General features: G+C 39.9%; 1 protein-coding gene across 1 annotated transcript in view; it reads left to right on the top strand.

Annotated features, from left to right (window-relative positions):
• The first annotated feature begins 9,873 nt into the window (after positions 1–9,873).
• Positions 9,874–14,243, top strand: part of LOC109891100 (dual serine/threonine and tyrosine protein kinase) — a 37,143-nt gene continuing 32,773 nt past the window's right edge. The window contains 1 exon segment of the mRNA XM_020483404.2: positions 9,874–11,145. Coding sequence (XP_020338993.2) covers positions 10,941–11,145 — 205 coding nt within the window. The 5' untranslated portion in view covers positions 9,874–10,940.

Genomic DNA, 14,243 nt, shown 5'->3' with positions numbered 1-14,243 from the left:
TAGAGTGAAAGCACCGCCAGCATTCAAAAGTGACCAAAACATCAGCCAGGAAGAATAGGAACTGAGAAGTGGTCTGTGGTCACCACCTGCAGAACCACTCCTCTATTGGGGGTGTCTTGCTAATTGCCTATCATTTCCACCTGTTGTCTATTCCATTTACACAACAGCATGTGACATTTATTGTCAATCAGTGTTTCTTCCTAATAAGTGGACAGTTTGATTTCACAGAAGTGTGATTGACTTGGAGTTACATTGTGTTTTTAAGTGTTCCCTTTATTTTTTTGAGCATATATAATGTATATATAATTTAAAAAATATATATATATTTCCAGAAAATATAGTACTTGTTTTACTGTGTATATAGATACTTTTGTACCTGTTTCCTCCAGCATCTTCACAAGGTCCTTCGCTGTTGTTCTGGGATTGATTTTCACTTTTCGCACCAAAGTACGTTCATCTCTAGGAGACAGAACTTGTCTCCTTCCTGAGAGGTATGACGGCTGTGTGGTCCCATGGTGCTTATACTTGCGTACTATTGTTTGTACAGATGAAGGTGGTACCTTTAGGCGTTTGGAAATTGCTCCCAAGGATGAACCAGACTTGTGGAGGTCTACATTTTTTTTTCTGAGGTCATGGCTGATTTTTTTGTTGATTTTCCCATGATGTCAAGCAAAGAGGCACTGATTTTGAAGGTAGGCCTTGAAATACATCTACAGGTACACCTCCAATTGACTGAAATTATGTAAATGATCCTAACAGAAGCTTCTAAAGCCATTACATAATTTTCTGGAATTTTCCAAGCTATTTAAAGGCACAGCCACCTTAGTGTATGTAAACTTCTGGCCCCCTGGAATTGTGATACAGTGAATTATATGTGAAATAATCTGTCTGGCAACAATTGTTGGAAAAAGTCCTTGTGTCATGCAAAAAGTAGATGTCCTAACCGACTTGGCAAAACTATAGTTTGTTAACAAGAAATGTGTGCAGTATATATATATATATATATATATATATATATATATATATATATATATATATATATATATACATATATATACACATATATACACACACACACACACAACCGTTCAAAGGTTTGGGGTCACTTAGAAATGTCCTTGTTTTTGAAAGGAAATCATATATTTTGTCCATTAAAATAACATAAAATTGATCAGAAATACAGTGTAGACATTGTTAATGTTGTAAATTACTATTGTAACTGGAAACGGCAGATTTTTTTATGGAATATCTACATAGGCATAGAGGCCCATTATCAGCAACCATCACTTTATTCTGAAACATCAGTCTATTCTTGTACTGAGAAATGAAGCCTATTCCATGGGAGAAATTGCCAAGAAACTGAAGATCTCATACAATGCTGTGTACTACTCCCTTCACAGAACAGCGCAAACTGGTCCTAACCAGAATGGAAACAGGAGTGGGAGGCCCCGGTGCTCAACTGAGCAAGAGGACAAGTATATTAGAGTGTCTAGTTTGAGAAACAGACGCCTCAACTGGCAGCTTCATTAAATAGTACCAGCAAAACACCCATCCCAACGTCAATAGTGAAGAGGCGACTCCAGGATGCTGGCATTCTAGGCAGAGTTGCAAAGAAAAAGCCATATCTCAGACTGGCCAATAAAAATAAAAGATTAAGATGGGCAAAATAACAAACACTGGACAGAGGAACTCTGCCTCGAAGGCCAGCGTCCCGGAGTCACCTCTTCACTGTTGAAGTTGAGACGAGTGTTTTGACTAAAGGGGGCACTGTTTTGAAGCTAGAGCGCCTCCATCATGGCACTCTGTGAAACATATTTAGGAAGCTATAGAAATGCATTTGTTAATGTCTACATTTGTTTTTGCCACTTGTATTCTATTACAGACACCTTAATGAATACTTGTAAATTATATTTATGTGAGCTAAACATTTAAAAATGAAAAGATATATAAAAACATTTTCTTTAAAGTGTGATTTTGAGAAATGTCTAATGTTACTGTCCCCACTATAACAAAACTACTTAAATACATGTAATTGTTTCCTTGAAACATTTAATTGAAATACTGTAGAATTCCATTCATTCCTATGGAGGACTGCTCCCTCTGGGGAGTGAAAATATGGCAGACTGGTGGCTTCAAAGCCCAATACACAGCATCAGCAAACCAAGGTTTATAGACATTATTGGTCCGTCCACACACGACATTCTCATTTGAAATCTTTGTGTGAATTCTACACACATAGAGTACAGACACCACCAAGTGGTGGATTTGAATCATGAAATGTAGGCCTACTTTTGCCCCAAGAGGGAGCGCTTTACACACAAATGTGTAATCCATGTTAAGAGTTTGGTAAATAAATTGTCTTTATCAGTTACTGGCTTGGGGTTTTGTGATACTTCATTGTGCCATTACATTATACCTCATGTAATGATTGCAGTGGAGCTAATGGAATATTGCATGAAACATCAAACAAATAAAACACAACAATAATCAAAGTAATTCGGGGCATTTCATGAAAAGGTCTCTGAGTCTCTACTGGAAGACACCAGTATTATACATATATTTTCTCAAGTTACATGCCAATTGACAAACCTGTCACAAGGCATGATTCTGCATTTGAAGGTGCAGCCATCAAAACCTCCAATGCCAATTGATTAGCTGCAATAAATCCACTGACATTGCAAAATTAAGGCTAAAGGCCCATGGCTCAGGTTTGTGCAACATGAGTCACTGTCTTGGGACACAGTGATTGAAAAGGTGACTATTTGATGAGCCCCTAAAGTAAGACAAGTGAGGCTTCGTGAGGAGCAGCTTAAATGTGGATTGGGACACATTTGAAAAAACAGAGCTGAGTGTTAAAATACTATTTAAGGGTATTTCAATTACTTTCAATTACATTTGAAAGTAAGAATTTAAAAAATGTAAAAATAAAAACACAAGTAGTTGAATATTGGAATGCATTTGTAAATACACTTGGAAAGTATTGGCATACTTGACAATACTCAAATAGACAGTGCATTTTCAAATATAAATAAATACTTTTGGTCATTTGAATCCAGGTCTGTTTGGTATTTGATATAATGTATTTGGAAATAAGTATTTGAAATATGTTCAAATAGTAGGCTTTTTTATAGGATACTTCCGATAGAAGTAGTTGATTTAGGCCAGATTATTTGAGAATGCTCAAATACACAGAAAAGAGGTATCTAAATAGCAAATAATAAAATAGTCCTACACATGTATTTGAATTCAGCTCTGGAGACAAACGCGATTCAAACTCAACAAAGACAAACACTACCAGGATGAAAAGAATATGGTGTGTGAGAGAGGGTGAACTCAGTTGGGGTAACCCCCAAATTTGCTGTACTGGTGTTAGAAATGGGATTGCGCTGCTGGGAGACTGTTGAAAGTGTGTCACATCGGGATTGAGAAACCCCTGACGGCAGTGTGCAATTTCGGGCCAGACCCAATGTAGGCGGAGTCAAACGCGTTTAACCCGAACGCTTCCGGTCTCCTTCAACGTCACCCAAATTGAGGCACAACGTCAACGAAAGCTAACCTTAATTGGGCCTAGCCAACATGGATAAAAATATAGACCATGGAAGTAAGTGAGACTGTCATTATGCATAATGTACTTTGTAATATTCATGTTATACCAGTGCAGTGGTATATTTTTATATTACCAACAACCGCACTGATGTTAGCATAGCGTTAATTAGCACGTGAGCTAGCTAATTGCCCACAATGAAGGAAACCTACTCGGTTTACATGTACAGTTATGTAATTGATTTGATCGTGATTGTCTGTATGTATGCCTTGTTGTGATTGGCTGCCTCTGAATGTGTAAGATTGATGCAAATCCCTTAGTTACACATAGTAAAGTTACATACAATAATTAAATCACCTGGTCCCAAAATACATGGCAAGTCAAGAAAAGTCATTCTAACTCGTTCACACTGCAAACTGAAGTTAAATAAGAAAAATATAAGAAAAACTTCAAAACACGAATGACTTATGAAAGAAAGCATACACATTGCTTTGAAACAGTGTCCAAGGAAAGATTTTTGGCATGTGAGTGCATTGATGTGAGAAATGGTGTGTTTGCAGTCGAAAATACATTTTCTGGTCCAGCAACACACATACATGTTGTGAAAAATACTTAGGCTAATTCAGTTCCAACTGTGTTCAAAACTGTTATGCATGCTGGAGTATAAAAAGCTGTTGAATTGTTCTTTTTCTTTACTTTTTTAAATTATTTGTTATCATAACTATCAAACTTAACAACCTACTCTTTCTTAATTTACAGTACGCTCTGCACATTGCAATGGAAGCACAGTGTGATTTCACTGAGGTATGTATGAATTATGAAATTCTCATCACTAGTGTATATAATGTTTTTTGGGATACTCATCCGAATGTGTGATTTTCTTTTTCAAAGGAAAACATGCAGCAAATTAGGCGGCGGTGGTGCCTAGTTCTCCTGCAGAACTTTCCCATGCCGTAAGTCTTGAACATTATACAAACTTTTCATTTGCATCCTTAAATTCACTTGGTTCATTGTAGGCAGACTGACCTGAGTACATGTTCATATTGAATGCATGTCATTCACTCACTAAGGTCTGAAGAAGAGAGGTTGAAAGATCGAAAAATGTGGCGAAAACAAAACACACTACAGGGAGGTGTGGTATGATGAGTGGTATAGTCTTAAACCAATGTTTAAAGACTTAAACTGCCCCCTATTAGCTAAATTAAGGTGCATTATTGTACACACATCCCTAGAGGTTCCCTTGCATTACTTAATGACCACAATCTGTTTTCTTTTCTTTCTAGACGATACTGAAAACAAAACACGACGAGCTGTGAACTGGGTATGTAGTCTACTGTGTGTAATGCTGAAGGCTTGATGTATGGCAAGATATAATAGTTGTGATGACTTGATGAGTAGTTATAGATATCACTGAAAACCCCTTTAGTAATAGTGGCTTTTGTTTGCAAGGTGGTATTGTGAAAGTAGGGTGTAATTTGACTTGATGAGCCAATACTCTGAATATTTATTCTTCCTTTTTCTTCAAGGAAGCAGATGTTCTTCTAAGGGACACCCTAGAGGCAGCGAACATTTAAAGGCACTGTTTCCCTCCCTAGTGTAATTGGGATGGACAGGGAAGACCGCATTACAATCCTTAAAGAACTACGGTTGTATGATGGCCTGGATGAAGAGGAAAATATTCTCCTCAAGGAACCATTCATGTTCCAGAGAGATTATGAGATGTTCTATGTGGAGGCAGTTTACAACAAGAACATTACTGTCTTTGCCTCTTTTGAGGAGCAGGAGTGAAGCCATTTTTGAGGAGTAGTCAAACCTTGTTTTTGTCTGCTGTTTCAATTGTTAATTGTGTTATGTTGTTTAGTAAAGATGACATAGAAGTCACCCGAGTCTCTGATCTCTGTACTGGAGCTGGTATAACTTAATGTACAAAGCACCTTCAGCTATTCAGTATGTCTACTATATAGTTTAGTCTGTCTCCATTCTCATTGGGAAAGTAAATAGCATTATAAATCAGGGTAGGTAGTAACTGTATGTGTGTGTATGCTCAATGAAATAATATAAAGTTAACATTTATCAACACAATTTTAACAGTACATGACATAAGTCTGTTCACTGCAACAATATCAGTAGATTGTCTAAAGTATAGCATGAAGCAAAAAGTGTTACAACACATCTAGTACCACTTTGTATAATTATTTCTTACAGTTTCAAAAATGAAATGCGTTTGTATTCAACGCGTGCCTTGTGCAAACTTGCGTGTTTGTATTCCGTGTGTGACTGTCAAACCTCAGCTGGACTAAAAAAGGTGGGTGGGGTCAAACGTTTGACTCCGACCACATTGAGACCGGCCCTGAATTGCACACTGCAGTCAGGTGTACTTGTCAGGACTTGCACTTTCCAAAGGAAGGGGCAGAGATTTGCAAAATTTCTGTATTTGAAATACTAATTTCAATTCAGAGTATTTTGTCATTTGTAGTACACTGGGCTGAACTAAACTCAAATGTATTTTGTAACAAGATACTTTAGAGAGCTGTAGGTGTATGTGAATTTATACTTTCAAAATAAATACTTTTCTATACCATTTATTTTTAGTGGTTCACAACTGGCCCCCTCTCACTAAAAATGGACAATTGCAAAGCATTTCAGGCCCTGTGTGTAGCTAACTCACCCTCTCTGCCCATTCATCGCCATTTACTCGTTGTCTCACCCGTTGTCTTAGTTCTCCCAATCAACACCTGTGATTGCTCTATACCTTTCTCAGTATGCCTTGTATACTGTTGTTTAGGGCAGCTCTCATTGTTTTATTTTACTGCGGAGCCCCTAGTCCTGCTCAACATGCCTCAGATAGCCCCCTTGTCCCACCCCCCACACATGCGGAGCCCACACTTAGCTTAACTGGCGCCTCTAGAGATGCAACCTCTCATCGTCACTCAATGCCTAGGGTTTACCCCCATTGTACTTGCACCCTACCATACCCTTGTCTGTACACTATGCCCTGAATCTATTCTACCACGCCCAGAAATCTGCTCCTTTTATTCTCTGTTCCCAAAGCACTAGACAACCAGTTATTTTTGCCTTTAGCTGTATCCTTATCCTACTCCTCCTCTGTTCCTCTGGTGATGTAGAGATTAACCCAGGCCCTGTGTCCCCAGGCGCTCTCATTTGTTGACTTCTGCAACTGTAAAAGCCTTGGGTTCATGAATGTTAACATCAGAATTCTCCTCCCTAAGTTTGCTTTATTCACTGCTTTAGCACACTCCACCAACCCTGATGTCCTAGCTGTGTCTGAATCCTGGCTTAGGAAGGCCACCAAAAATTCTGAAATTTCCACCCCCAATTACAACATTTCCATCAAGACAGAACTGCAAAAGGGAGCGGAATTGCAATCTACTGTAGAGATAGCCTGCAGAGTTCTGTCATACTATCCAGGTCTATGCCTAAACATTTCAAGCTTCAACTTTTAAAGATCCATCTCTCCAGAAATAAGTCCCTCACTGTTGCCTTGTTATAGACCCCTCTCAGCTGTGCCCTGGACACCATATGTGAATTGATTGCCCCCCCCCCCTCTATCGTCAGAGTTCTTACTGCTCGGTGACCTCAACTGGGATAAACTCATCCTGTTTTACAATCTAAACTAGATGCCCTCAATCTCACACAAATTATCAAGGAACCTACCAGGTACAACCCTAAATCCGTAAACATGGGCACCCTCATAGATATCCTGACCAACTTGCCCTCTAAATACACCTCTGCTGTTTTCAACCAGTATCTCAGCGATCACTGCCTCATTGCCTGTGCCGTTATGGGTCCGCGGTCAAACGACCACCCCTCATCACTGTCAAACGCTCCCTAAAACACTTTAGTGAGCAGGCCTTTCTAATCGACCTGGCCCGGGTATCCTGGAAGGATATTGACCTCATCCTGTCAGTAGAGGATGCCTGGTTGTTATTTAAAAGTGCTTTCCTCACCCTCTTAAATAAGCATGCCCCATTCAAAAAATGTAGAACTAAGAACCGATATAGCCCTTGATTCACTCCACACTTGACCGCTCTTGACCAGCATAAAAACACCCTGTGGCGTACTGCACTAGCTTCGAATAGTCCCCACTGTATGCAACTTTTCAGGGAAGTCAGGAACCAATACACACAGTTAGGAAAGCAAAGGTAAGCCTTTTCAAACAGAAATTTGCATCCTGCAGCACTAATTCCAAAAAGTTTTGAGACACTGTAAAGTCCATGGAGAATAAGAGTACCTCCTCTCAGCTGCCCACTGCACTGAGACTAGGAAACACTGTCACCACCGATAAATCCACGACAATCGATCATTTCAATAGGCATTTCTTTGGAGCTGGCCATGCTTTCCACCTGGCTACCCCATCCCTGGCCAACAGCTCAGCCCCCCCCCACTTCTCCTTCACCCAAATCCAGACAGCTGATGTTCTGAAAGAGCTGCAAAATCTGGATCCCTACAAATCAGCTGGCCTAGACAATCTGGACCCTCTCTTCCTAAAAATTATCCACCGCCATTGTTGCAACCCCTATTACTAGTCTTTTCACCCTCTCTTTTGTATCGTCTGAGATTCCTAAAGATTGGAAAGCGGCGCGGTCATCCTCCACTTCAAAAGGGGAAGACACTCTAGACCTATATCCATCCTGCCCGGCCTTTCTAAAGTCTTCGAAAGCCAAGTGAACAAACAGATCACAGACTATTTCGAATCCCACCTTCTTCGCTATGCAATCTGGTTTCCGAGCTGGCTTTCAACTCTGTCAATTACCATATTCTTATCGGCAGACTCAACAGCCTTGGTTTCTCAAATGACTGCCTCGCCTGGTACACTAACTACTTCTCAGATTGAGTTCAGTGTGTCAAATCGGAGGGCCTGCTGTCTGGACCTCTGGCAGTCTCTATGGGGGTGCCACAGGGTTCAATTCCTGGGCAGACTCTTTTCTCTGTATATATCAATGATCCATCTCTACGCAGATGACACCATTCTGTATACATTTTCTATTTGACCTTTATTTAACTTAGCAAGTCAGTTAAGAACAAATTATTATTTTCAATGACGGCCTAGGAACAGTGGGTTAACTGCCTGTTCAGGGGCAGAACGACAGATTTGTACCTTGTCAGCTCGGTTACTAGTCCAACGCTCTAACCACTAGGCTACCCTGCCGCCCATCTGGTCCCTCTTTGGACACTGTATTAACAAACCTCCAAATGAGCCTCAATGCCATACAACACTACTCCTGTGGCCTCCAACTGCTCTTAAATGCTAGTAAAACGAAATGCATGCTCTTCAACCGATCACTTCCCACACCCGCCAGCCTGACCAGCGTCACTACTCTGGACGGTTCTGACTTAGAATATGTGGACAACTTTAAATACCTAGGTATTTAGGTAAATACCTAGACTGTAAACTCTCCTTCCAGACTCACATTAAGCATCTCCAATCCAAAATTAATCTAGAATCGGCTTCCTATTTCACAACAAAGCCTCCTTCACTCATGCTGCCAAACATACCCTCGTAAAACTGACTGTCCTACCGATCCTTGATTTCGATGATGTCATTTACAAAATAGCCTCCAACACTCTACTCAGCAAATTGGATGCAGTCTATCTTCAAGCGTCAGCTGTCAGAGCAGCTTTCCGACCGCTGCAGCTATACACAGCCCATCTGTAAATAGCCCATGCAACCAAATACCTACCTCATCCCCATATTTGTTTTTGTTTTACTGCTCTTTTGCATTTAGCACATACCCTTATCCGGAGTTATTTACAGTCAGTGAATTCAACTAAGGTAGATAAACGTCAACATATAACAGTTATAGCAAGTAAAACGTTTCTGTAACCATTACTGATAATGTTGTTGCTCTTCGGGCCAGCTAGTTATTAAAAATGTAGGTTATTTCTATATCTTAAAATACATGTATTTTAATTAAATACTAATATTTTGTAGTTAATTTTAATACATTGATCTTTATTGTATTTTATAATTATATTTTGTCATTTTTGTCCATCCCTGGGAAGTTAGTAGTTTAAGTGTTCGATTGACAGTCGCATGGACCCAAATTCCAATTCACTGCAACACCAAACCTCTAAAATCAGACTCCCAGATAATACTGTTTTTTACACGTTGCCATGTCAGAGAAAGAGTATGGAGAACCTGAGCCTATTTGTCCCTAAATAATATATCGTGGACAGATTGCGTAAATGTAAATAAAACATACATTTAATCGAGCAAATTTTAGTCTGGGTTAAACGAGATTACGTCCTAACAGTAGCAAATGAATCCATGTTCTCTAGGCAGTAGGGCAGAAGAACTACATATCCCAGAAGGCAATAGAGAAACGTTGTCCTTCTCCAAGTAACTACTGTAGCTAGCTAGGTTCTCTCGAACTGTCTGTGTTTGTTTTAAGAGAGTGCTGCTAAACTGTAACATTCCAAATGTTGATCCCCTCGAGTGATGGTAATAGCTTTTTTTTCTACCATTCATTGAAGACTGAGGAGCGTAGCGACAGACATCTTTATTATGTATCACAACTGTGATTGACAGCGAGCGAGTTTGTTTTGCTAGCTAATTAGCCATCTCTTCCGTGGAATCTCGGATAAACCAGCAAATTAGCAGTAACTCGCTAGTTTATGTAGCACCTGTGGAAAAGGTTACTCGAGGGAGCTAATGACAACATCGGCTGGGGTAATGGGTCTGCTGTCTTGAAACAATAACTTGGAATACGATGCCTGGCTTGCTGGCTAGTAGGATAGGAACTGGATAGGAAGGTAAGTAAGGCTACTAGTACGGGAGCTAGCTAACGTTAAATATCTCACATCACTGAGACACTGCTAGCTAGGGCTGGAAAGAAGTTGGCAAGTTCGATAGCTAACGTTAGCTAAGACAGTCGTTTGCTAGAGGACACTGGTTATCAAACTAGCTATTTGCCGTTCAACGTTTGTTATGCCATATTTTGTTTGCGTGGACAGCGACAATGTGATGCAGTGATTTTGCTACGGAATTCCCCACGGCAGTAACGTTGCCCGCTAGCACTGCGATATCGCTTGCACAATCGGCCCTTTAAATTAACAGTGGACTTTTTGGACTGTTGGTGTCTGAAATCTATGACCCAGGGCACAACCTATACGTCAAGTAAACAAACATTAGTGATACTGATGCAAATAATTGAACAGTGGAAATCTGAATAAGTGAGACCATAAGAGAATTCACTGAAACGGAGCAGCAAATCACATTGATGCGCCCTTGTCCAATAACTTGCAATGGCAATTACAACTTGAAGACTGGGACCATTTGCATACCATATTCGGTTGGAAGTTCAAAAGGTGGTAGCAGGAAAGAGAAGAGCGTTCTCCCTATTGTGCCTCATTTCAGACTCGAATACCTACTGCAATGGAGGTGGTAGGTGGGGGAAATGTGCAGAAAGTCACTCCTTTAGCTAGAGAATTATCCCGACTCTTCAACAGCTACAATAAACACTCCATACAACTGAAAAAGAATCTGAAGGAGACCAACGCATTTTTCCGGGAAATAAAACGCAACTACAGTAACGCCTGCGCATCGGCCGCCAGCTCGGAGGCAGCTGCTCTGGAGGCAGGTAAGAATGTAAACCTGTTCACATTTGTTACCAATAATTACCGCTTTTCTCGGCATCATCACAACAGAATGTTCAGTAAAACTTCCACATTCCTCAGAAAACGGCATGCTTATCCAAACATGCATATCTAACTAGACCATATTAAGTGATTAGGTTGTCACATCATGTCACACACACTTTAGTACTTGAGGTTACTTTTATCCAAGTAGCTACAGTACTTATATTATAATATGCCTGTTACTGAAGGACCCTGTCTGATTCTTTTACATTCTACAGACTTGGCCTTCATTGAGAGCCACCACTCACAAGTTTTGTAATGTGCTCATTGGTTCCAGTCTGAAACCCGATTTAACTTTGGACAAGCCCCATAAACATAGACAACAAGCAGAGGAATGTCAGTCATTCTAGAATGAGTTTGAGTGGGAACTCTTCCGATTGTGGTCATTCAAGTTGGACTGAATTAGGTACAGCAGACTCTGCACATCCCATAATGTTCCAATTAGGAATGTGCACAAGTGCTGCTGACGTCAGGCAATTCCTAAAGGGCCCACAGGTTTCTGACCTGTACCCAATTCATATATGGTGGTGGGATGCCATATACAGGTGGATATTGTTAAAAGTTTAACTGTCATCTGAATGGAGGTAATGAGGTAGGGTAAATGGCCTAGGGTCTGCCTATTCCCCCACTGGAAAAAACAACTGTTGGCCGGACAGAGATTTCTTTGGCAACAAGTCGACTGTAGAAAATGTGTTAAATAGGATTTAGAGGGAAAATTAACAGATTAGGGCCAGCTAAAGTCTATCTCAACAGTATGACCTGACAAAGGGCACCCAGTATGCTGAGATTCCCGCTTAAGAAATAACTGAGGCAAAAGGAAACATGTACTGATGATAAATAACATAGTAGGCTACATATCCATTTGCTGTAAGCCATCCTAATTTCATAATTTTAAACTCTGCACTAGTCACTGCACTAGTTAATTTGGGGATAGCCTGACCTTGAAATGTGTGCGGCTGATGAGTAGGGTGTGAGTCTCACGTTCCTGTCTAGGAGATGTGAGTTCTTTTGAGCCTCTGTCTAATAGGGCTGTCATTCAAGCCCACCTACCTGTCCACTAAGGTATGTTTGTGGGTTTAATGTTGCCACTAAACCCATTTACATTTACACACATTTACCAATAATGTTTCAACATCCTCAATCTAGTCCATCTAGAATGTCAAATTTAATGTGAAAAGCAAATCTATCCTTTCCATCAAGTAGGGCTATAAATATCTCTTTCAGTCTAACAACAAACCACAGAGAGGTTGCCATGCCAGATGACATGTTTCAAGCTCTAGTAACATGCTACAAAATGTGACCAGTCATCACTGAATGGAAAGTGCAGCTGTTTAACCTAATTCCAAGTGGATATTTTTATTAAGCATATAGGCATATTTTTATACAAAACCTTATGAACTCAGTCACCGCCTTTAGAATCACACACACACACACACACACACACACACACACACACACACACACACACACACGGCTGGTCTTTCTGGCCTCAACTAAAAACCTTATGAATGCCATAGTTGTGATAAAATGAGCTGCCACCTCCTTAAGCAAGGCGTCTTAAGTGAACTTGAATAAAATACCTAATTAGATGTAGAAAACAGTACAGTAGGTATTTAAATATATATATTTTTTTCTACTGTGGTTCAATCATCCATTGGATTATAAGGCCTACTGCGTGCAAAATGTTTTAGGCCAAACACCATGCAGAGTAATACCAGATAAACAGCTGCAGAGGAAACAGTGTCGGGTTGGAGAAAGAGGGAGTGAATATAAGGGGTGGGGAGGGAAAGAGAGAAACAGAGTAGAGCAGTCCATTGCTGGCATTGTCTTTGTCTGTTGTATAACTGCTTTAGAACGTGACTCCGCATCATGGAGAATTATGACCATTTCCTGTGATTAATTTAGATTGAAGATGACAAAGGTTAAAACAACGGGATTCTAATATCCCATAACTCTTCGCAACAATGGGGAAGAATTCTAAACAATGGGACTAGCAATTTGAGTGAAAATTACTCAAGGGAATGTTAGCAGTACAGAAAGTTTGCCATCAAAGTGGAAAATAAACACAATTATAGTGCATTTCAGCTTACTCAGCAAATGCATAGTATAACTGTTTTATTGTCATTCTAATCATTACAATTTTTTTCAAATGATCTACACCCACTTTATTATTATTTCCTGACCGCTGGTCATGTTTTCTATGCTAATCCTGTAGAATCAGCAACGGCGCTGGTTTAATTATAAGAAATGTATATATTTATTGAACGCTCCCGCATGGACTTATTACGTTGTCTTAACCTGTATGTGCATTTGGAAAGTATTCAGACCCCTTTACTTTTTCTACATTTTGTTAGGTTACAGCCTTATTCTAAAATGTATTAAATTGTTTTCCCCCCCTCATCATTCTACACACAATACCCCATAATGACAAAGCAAAAACAGGTTTTTAGAAATGTTTTTCAATTTATACAAAATTAAAAACTGAAATCACATTTACATAGTTATTCAGACTAGAGGTCGACCGATTAATCGGAATGGCCGATTTAATTTAATTAACAATCGGTATTTTTGGGCGCCGATTTTATAAAAAAAATATACCTTTTATTTAACCAGGCAAGTCAGCTAAGAACACATTCTTATTTTCAATGACGTCCTAGGAACGGTGGGTTAACTGCCTTGTTCAGGGGCAGAACGACAGATTTTCACCTTGTCAGCTCTGGGGATTCATCCTTGCAACATTACAGTTAACTAGTCCAACGCTCTAACCACCTGCCTCTCATTGCACTCCACGAGGAGCCTGCCTGTTACGCGAATGCAGTAGAAGCCAAGGTAAGTTGCTAGCTAGCATTAAACTTATAACAAACTTTCAATCATAATCACTTATCACACATGGTTGATGATATTACTGGTTTATCTAGCGTGTCCAGCTTGGCATATAATCGATGCAACGCTGGGGGATGATTTAACAAAAGCGCATTTGCGAAAAAAGCACAATCGTTGGACGACTGTCCCTAACCATAAACACAAATGCCTTTCTTAA

This window comes from Oncorhynchus kisutch, linkage group LG5 (assembly GCF_002021735.2).
Source record: "Oncorhynchus kisutch isolate 150728-3 linkage group LG5, Okis_V2, whole genome shotgun sequence".
In the NCBI taxonomy this organism is placed as follows: domain Eukaryota; kingdom Metazoa; phylum Chordata; class Actinopteri; order Salmoniformes; family Salmonidae; genus Oncorhynchus; species Oncorhynchus kisutch.
Note: the sequence above shows the minus strand (reverse complement) of the source record. Positions and strands in the feature narration are given on the sequence as shown.